Source organism: Mastomys coucha, unplaced genomic scaffold (assembly GCF_008632895.1).
Source record: "Mastomys coucha isolate ucsf_1 unplaced genomic scaffold, UCSF_Mcou_1 pScaffold15, whole genome shotgun sequence".
Lineage (NCBI taxonomy): Eukaryota > Metazoa > Chordata > Mammalia > Rodentia > Muridae > Mastomys > Mastomys coucha.
This window is the reverse complement of record NW_022196897.1, coordinates 52303761-52312313: the sequence shown is the minus strand read 5'-3', so window position 1 is coordinate 52312313 and position 8553 is coordinate 52303761. Positions and strand designations below refer to the sequence as shown.

Sequence of the window (8553 nt, the reverse complement as noted above, 5' to 3'; positions counted from 1 at the left end):
TTTTTTTTGGAGGGGAAACTGAGAAAGGAGATATTCTATGATATATAAATAAAGAAAATATATAATAAATTTTTTTAAAAAAAGAGTATTAACCTAGTTCTCTTTAACTTGAATTTTTACTTTGCCTGTGGAGTGGCGTTTCTCTGCCTTGATTTTCTATCATTGATGACTTTTTCTGGTGTTATATTACCCCACAGAGTAAACCCATTCTTCATTCAGCCTGGGTGTGTTAAGGTCAATGATGTCAGGATTAGAGAGGGGCAACAATAAGTTGGACAAAGGCAAGCCTGTGTTCCATTCAAATGAGGGTCCCCAAAATGTACCTTTTCTATCATTTACAATCACGACAGTAAAATCCTCTAAGAGACAGTTGACACAAATATTTGATGATTTTATTCACTGTTTAAAATCCCCATTAAGTTTCTTTTTCAAGTACTATTTGATAGTGATATATTTTCATTTTTTTGTTTCATTATTACTTATTTTGAGGTTGAATATTAAATTAAAGCACTTGCTGTATTAAGAGAAAGCTGGTCAGTATCAGAGTGTATTTTAATGAACATTTTATGGATATGCATATGTAATAAGGTAAAATATATAATAAGATTGTTTTCTATACAACCTATTAATCCCAGCACTGTGAATTTCTATGCCCATGAATAAGCATGTTTTATCAAACAATATGTCATTTCCTAGGAACAGTAATTAATTTTGACTGTTATTTAATATTTTCTTCTTTATGACCCACTAGAACTTGAAGAATCTAGACAGAAGTGTCCACCATGCTGGTATAGATTTGCCAATGTGTTCTTGATCTGGGACTGCTGTGATGCATGGTTAAAAGTGAAGCATCTTGTGAATTTAATTGTGATGGATCCATTTGTTGATCTTGCCATAACAATTTGCATTGTGTTAAATACACTGTTTATGGCCATGGAACACTATCCCATGACTGACCAGTTCAGCAGCGTGTTGACCGTGGGAAACCTGGTAAGTGCTATAGGGGAGGGGGCCATGTGACAAATAAAAGGCATCTGTGCTGTACCAAACTGAAAACCTTATCTTCTTTCTTCACAAGAAGGAACATCTGAAGGAATATTACAGCGCCCCTCAGATAGAATCTGAATTTCGTCTGCATTGAGGTTGATTATGTAGGACAATACCTTTCCAGATTAACCATGATGTCTAACAACTAACAACTCCTCACACAGTGAAGGATTACATACTGGAAATGAAGGCCCAAAGGAAACATGAGATCCACAAGATTTGAATTTACAGGGTCTTCACACAACCCATACCCATTGAAAGAATGGCCAAAGAATCAATTTCTGGTTTTAAAAGTCATAATCGTTTAGAAGTGAGTAAGTTAATAATAAGTATCCTCAGTAGTAATCAACCAATAAAAATAATTGGCATAACGCATTTGTAGGAATTTCAGTATGGGAAGGTAAGAGATCTTAAGGAAGATTATACTAAGATGTATTTTCAAACAAGTAACCTTCCCATTTTTTAAGACATTAAAACTGGAATCAGTTAATCTGTTCTTCCCCAAATATGCCTAGAATTTGGTTTTGACAACATTGACCCATTCTATTATATTTCTAGGTACTTGGTAGTATTCAAAATCATTTTAGCAGTCTGTAACATATCTTTAACATCATCCTTTGGGCTGTGACTCACAAATAACTCAGTGTAGAGTTCATAGCCAATTATAAAGTACTGATAGATATTTTGATATTTAATCTTCAGTAAGCAAATACCTGGATGGTTTATCTTTCTGTGGAGGATGTTGCATCCCTGCAAGGCTCTAGGGTTGGGCCTGACTGGGACAGTGAAGAAATAAAGAAAAGTAAACAGACATATGGACACAGATTAGCTGGAATTCAGTGGAGTGGGCTCTCTGATAGAGAAACTTTAGCTCCTGAAAGCTCAGTGTGCTTATTATATAGAGTTGAACAGAGAGGTGGAGTGATTGCATATGGTTGAACAAGGAGGTAGGGTTCTGACATGCAGGAAAACAATGAGGCAGGGTTATTATACACAGCTGAATCAAGGAAGCAGGTTTAGTCAGTCTCAGTAGAAACAGTCTTTGTTGAGAAGCACTCTTCAGATTGTAAACATGGGGTAGACAGAAACTATGGTAGATGCTTTCTGAACATATTATCAAAATCATGGACCAGAGGAAGGCTTTGCTCATTTTTTTACCATGGTTCTGAGGCTAAGATTATTGACTTGGTGACTCAGGTCAACAATACATATTCATTCAAGCCTTCATATACCCAGGGACTCCTTTGGTTGCCCACAGAAGTCCATGAAAGAAAACCACTGAAAGGCATAAATACTTTTATCTATTTGATTTTGGCTAGCTTCCTCTTTGAAACATTCAGTTAGGGTCAAAATATGGAAAACTGCACTGTGTGAGAGTTGACTATTTAAAGATGCTATTTTTCTATTGGATATCTTTTTTGCTATTTTACAGGAAAATGGTTTGCTTTCTGGTTCACCAAGATACAATACTTATCATCTGTACCTACATTATATTATGTAGTGCAATTTCCATCCTTATATCTGAGCTTTTAGTAGAACCCACAAATCATGATCATGAACACACTTTAGGGGCATCCTGAGCATTAAAGTACATACTATAGGAAACCCTGTCCAGCTCAGGATGCTCCAAAGCCCATTGCAAAAAGAAAAAAAATCAAGAACCAGTTTTATATCCCCTCCGGAGTACCTAAACTCATGTGTCTTGCTTCCCTCTAGGTCCTTGTCCTAGCAAGAGCTAGCATTAGGACACACCCATAGTACACTTTGCAATACCAGAAAAAAGTATCTATTCTAACATATAATTGAATAAGAATGCATTTATGTTTTATCCATTGTCTTCACTCAGATGAGATGAACTTGCCTTTGTGTCTTTGTACAGATGGACATCTTAAGACCATAAAACATGGACATGCATGATAATTGTGCTTTCTGTAACCTCTGTGCTAACCTTCCGCATTGAGACATAAACTTGTCCTTATGATTGAATGTATCAAATCTAGTACTAATTAATACTTACACTATATGAAAGATAATAAGAGAATCATAATGAGTGACCTCTTTTTCCTCCAATGAATCCTCAATGCCTAAGGTCCAGAAATCTTTTCCACAAAATTTTTGGGATAAATGATTCTTCACTGTAGTTTCTGGGAAGCACTTTCTAACTTGACATATAACTCTCCTTTGAGTAGTCATAAAAGAAAAGTGAATGCTACTTGGCTTGTTAAGACCTGAAGCTGATCACATTATTCTTTCTGATCAAAGAATTCTAACCAGGGCTTTAAATTGCAAGGATCTCCAATTGTGACCAAAAAATGTACTCTATGAAACAATTTTTCTTATTAATTCCTATCAGTTTTTCATTAGAAATCCCCAATCTTTAGGGACATAAAATCCCTAATGATGACTGTGCCTTCCAAATAGCATTATCAGAGGTAAGCATACTGGCACACACTGAAAATCCAAATGATCAAGAGGCTGAGGCAGGAAGGACCATGATTTCTAGGCCAGCACATGCTACATAGTAAAATGGTGATTCAAAAGAAAAGAGAGAGAGATGGAGAGAAGAAAACAAGGAAGGAAGGTGGGTGAAAAGAAGTCCTAAGGTTCTTGATAATTGGAAAACACTTTGGAAGTTAAACCTTGAGCCTCATGAGTCTCTTCAGTGTGAAGAGTGTAAAGGCTAATTCATTGTTTGCAAGTTAGATACCTAATCCCCCAAAATATGAGACAATTTTTCTCCTGCCTGATTCCACTTCACTCCTATTATCTCTTCCCTAGTGTTTCAACTTGATAGTTGAGTTTACATATATTATTAAATTAACATCTTCCTTTTACTATCCCAAGAGCACTTGAATGATGGGGATAGAGTTGCCTCATCAAACACAAAAGATGAAGGACCAAGCCTTGTGAAGAGTGGATGAGGCAGCTGGGATGCAGAAACTGTTCTTGGGGGCAGTGCAAACATTTGTAGCCTCTCTCAGCACTAGGGTAGCTCACAGGTGGTACATCTCACATCATTTAATCAAAAAGAGACAAGTTCCCTTTTGAATTCCAGCAAAACATTTTCAAGACAGAACTGTGTTGAGCATACTTCATAGACAGTCGCTTCCTGTATAGCCAGCCTGGGAAGGAGGACCAGGTGTGGCCATTTGAAAACATGGCTGTCCCTGAGCAGTCACACAGGTGGAGGAATTAGTCTCACCAGAAGGATGGAAAGGGATGTTGGGGAGACAGTGGCATAAATAGCCATACTTATAACTCACCTCATCTTCTCTGTACTGTTTGACACAGGAGAGCATCAACTTTGACACCTATAATGCTGTGATGCTGAATTTTTTTTTTTTTTGATCATGCCAATCCACTCCATTCCTGATATGCTCTGTGACCTCTATTACTGGTGTTTTGACTCTTTACATCATTTATGATGCTTTTCACTCAATATTTTTATGTCCAAGCAACTTTAGGGATGAAACAGTCTGCAGCATGAGCTTTATTCCTTTCTGTGAGCCCAACTGACACAGATCATTGGCCAAGGATTGCTTTAAGCACTGTATGGTCACAGCTGAATGGCCATCCTTCCTACCATTTGTGAGAATGCTATCATTCTCACTTCAATTTTGTGCCATGTTTAACAGACCCTTCTAGCCACAAAGGTAGAATTGTTAGAGCCACTAGGAGTTAACACTTTTTTTATTTCCCATATCTACTTAATATGAAAATTCATTATTTCTTCCTTCCGGGTATTAATCTTTTATGCTTAAAAACTTTAAAAATATTTCTGCCATTCCTGTCTTGTTTCCTTTATAAGTCCCCTCAGCCACATCAGGAAAACGCTGTCACAATACCACACAAATGCCTCATGGAAGTTTATGTATTTATATAGTTCTCTGCTCACTGATTTCTACATCCACATTTAGAATGTTCTAGCATCTCAAATCATATTCTTCCAAGTTCCTCTTCCTCGTCTTTCTCTTCTATCATGGCATTCAGTCCACGTTAAGCAACTTTACCTCAATCCCTAATAAACTTTCTTATGTCAGAAGCTGTGGTTTTTCCATCTGATGTGAATTTCTCAGTGGCAGACCCTGCATCCCTTTTTGGTTTATGTCTCCCACCGTGTCTACATTGTAGATTCTCAATAAACAAACGACTGGTTATTTCTACTCCCAAAGAGGCTGCTTCGAGAGTCAGGCTTTTGTAAAATTAACAGTCACTTTAGAGTCAACAGCCAGTAAGACCGGATTATAATTGTCACTATAGATGAATAATATACTCTCTGGAAATGTACAACACTCTGAGCTTTGTTCTTTTATTGTTGAAGTGGGTGCCATGATGCCCATCTCTGAGGCTGCTGTGCAGGTCAAATGAGGTAAGCTGAGAGAATCTAGCAGTGTTCCTAGTACCCAGCACACTTTCATCGAACAGCTTCCTTCCTCCCACATGCACACCATTAACCTCTTGAACCTTTCATTGAAGTGTCGATGGAAAATATTTCTGTTCTTAGCTCTTATGTTTTTCCCAGGATATTGGGATGTTGGGGAAATTTAATAAATGAAGAATATTTTCAAAATTTTCCAGAATATAAATGGAAATTGATTTTTTATGGTCTTTCAATGTTGAAGCTGTTGCATATGTAAGTATAGGGATGATACAATTTGGATAGTAAGATAATCAGGTGGAAAAGCAGAAGTCAAAAAAACTTCAAGTCTGAGTCTTAATGAAAGAGTTCATTTGTCCTAAATTATATACCATAGATGATAAATGGCTATACTTTGTTGGGAGTTTATTGAAGTTCCTGATGCATGATAATTTCAATAGGTTACCCTATTGTTTCTCAAATAACTATGTAGTGGTTTATATATGGAACTATAAAAATGTAGGTGAAATTAACAACAAAAGACCAGGAAAGGGTTATGGAATTTTCTGTCTTGACTTTGATCAAGGAGCTCACTTCTCTATAGTATGTTTCTACAATATATAAACATTACATTTCTTCCCGGATGATTGGATCGATTCAATTTGAGTATCTGGAGACCTCAAAATCCCTGTTGAAACTTGGCATGGAGGAGCTGTTATAACTTGTTTTAAGATTATATTCATGCAGAGATAAAGAATAAATCATTTAGTGTGTTAAAAAAAAAAAAACCCTGTTGAGTCTCTCTCTGCTACTCCATATTTTTACAGGATGTTGTCTTTTGGCTTGTTTGTTTGTTTGTTTTTCCAGCCATTTTAAAATTCAAGCTCTTAGTATAGGGATCCTATAAGCCACTTTGTGCATCGTATTACGTTAGAGGAGCTCTACCTTAACATGTCACCTGACAGTACTAAAACTACAGAAAAATACAACAGCATTACCAGTGCTTTGGGGACCTACCTACATTAGAAACATTTAAGGAAAATGCTTGTAATTTTGAAATGAGAATGTTCATTCAAACATTCTTAAGGAGAAGTTTCATGGTGGTATTAAATTTTTGATGAAAGCTCTACTCTGGCTTATGCATTTGCTAGCTTTGGGAGAGCTAGCCATTGCAGCAGACCCCAAAAGGTTAATTTTGATTTTCTGTAAGAAGAGATATTGAGGATTCTTTAGCTAAAGAGTTCCTAGCTTGCTTTGAAGCATTTCTATCAAGAAGGTGCCCATTTTAAATACTATCTGCCTCTGAAAGTTTTTCAGAAATAAAATTCTTTTGAGTTAGAACTTATTTGAAGTTCAGCTGGGAAAAAAAATCCCATGGTGAGCTACTGTATAAAATGAAAAATTTTTTTTCAAAATGTATTCCACATTGCTTACAGTATATTTTACTTCTCTATGAATGACAAATAACTAACAGCAGTTAATGCATCTTTCTGAAATTGGCATTTCCTTTTGAAATATTTATACAATTTCAAAATGAGATATTGGCTATATTCATGCTTTTATAAGGGTGGATCTGGATTTTTTTTAAAAGAAATGTGATGTTTAACATACCAAATGATTCTAGTTAAATTTATTTTGACAGAGCTTCCTCAAGATAAAGGTTGACTTGCTTTAGTTAGTTTGACTTTATCATCATAAAACAGAACCTTTACCTACAAGGAATTAGGATGACTATTTAAAAAGATTTTTGGCAGGAATAATTTCACAGCCCATCATGTGTTTACCTTTTTATTGCCTGTCATTTCAAGTTTGAAATGAATGTTTAATGTGCCCTGTTTTATTTGTTTCTATTGTCAAATACACATTTCTTCTATTCTCACCATATTATTCTTAATTATGGATATGTAATACTGAGAATATCCTCCTGCTCATTCCAATTAGATCTGCAGTTCCTTTCTCTATTAATCCATTAACCTTAATTTAGAGGCAGGCATCCAGAGACCATTATTAAAAAACATTTGTGGCAGACACTCTTTTGTTTCAAGAATGTTTGTAAAATACAGAAACAAGCTGCAACTCATTAAAGAATACTACAAAATTTACAAGTAAAATGTATATTTTTACCAATTTTAAGTAATTTTTAGCTTTACAATAGTATATGGATTTATTCCCAATAACACATTTTGCACCATTTTTTATACTATTTCAAAGAAGTAAATGTGCTATTTTGTAGACGGTTAATGTACCACAGTGACAATAACACCAGAGCTATTATCCAGACTCAGACTGAAAATGTGCATGGTGAAAGGCTTTCAAGTTTGTTTTCCCTAGATATCCAACTGATTTGTTAAATAAGACAAATCTCTTTAGCACAGTGCCAGCTTGTGGGGAAATTTCTAAGTTGGTATTGATTTGTTTTGTTTAAAAGTCAGATGTTTGTATTTGCTATGGTTTCACACTCCTGGTGAATTCTGCAGCTTCCGTTCGTTCTTGCTGCTGCTTCGTTCTTGGTGCTGCTCAAGTGTTGCTCTCTGTTTCCCTCCAGGTCTTCACAGGGATTTTCACAGCCGAAATGGTCCTTAAAATCATTGCAATGGATCCCTATTATTATTTCCAAGAGGGCTGGAACATTTTTGACGGAATTATTGTTAGCCTGAGTTTAATGGAGCTTGGCCTGGCAAACGTGGAGGGGCTGTCTGTGCTTCGGTCCTTCAGACTGGTATCTTCTGCTCTCTTGTCTCGTCTCTCATTAGCATAGCACTTAGTTTTAAATGTCTGTTTATATAATTATCATAGTTCATGAAATAGCATTTTTAATTACACAAATCAATATCCCCAGGAAATGTACAACCATTTAAGTGTACCAAGATAATTTATCTTCTAGAATAATAAAAATGATTAAAATATCCTACAATTCAATCTGTAGGAGATGTTAAAAAAAATATATGCTCCTTCTAAATTGGTTTTATGCTCTGAAATTGTTTACATTTTATATCTGTGAGGTGAAGAAAGAAAAAGGAAAAGAAGAAATGCAAATAAAAATGTTAAGCCCCAATTAATGTCAGGATTTTAATCAACTTGATTATTCTTCTTCTTCTTCTTCTTCTTCTTCTTCTTCTTCTTCTTCTTCTTCTTCTTCTTCTTCTTCT

At 35.6% G+C, this 8553-nt stretch overlaps 1 protein-coding gene across 10 annotated transcripts in view; it reads left to right on the top strand.

Moving 5' to 3' along the window:
* The window catches only part of Scn3a (sodium voltage-gated channel alpha subunit 3), a 110880-nt gene that overhangs the window by 58814 nt on the left and 43513 nt on the right, over positions 1 to 8553 (top strand). For all 10 annotated transcript variants that reach the window (XM_031370463.1, XM_031370470.1, XM_031370469.1 and 7 more), the window contains 2 exons: positions 752 to 990; positions 7950 to 8123. In XM_031370463.1, the coding sequence (XP_031226323.1) occupies positions 752 to 990; positions 7950 to 8123 (413 nt within the window). The remainder of the gene's footprint in view (positions 1 to 751; positions 991 to 7949; positions 8124 to 8553) is intronic.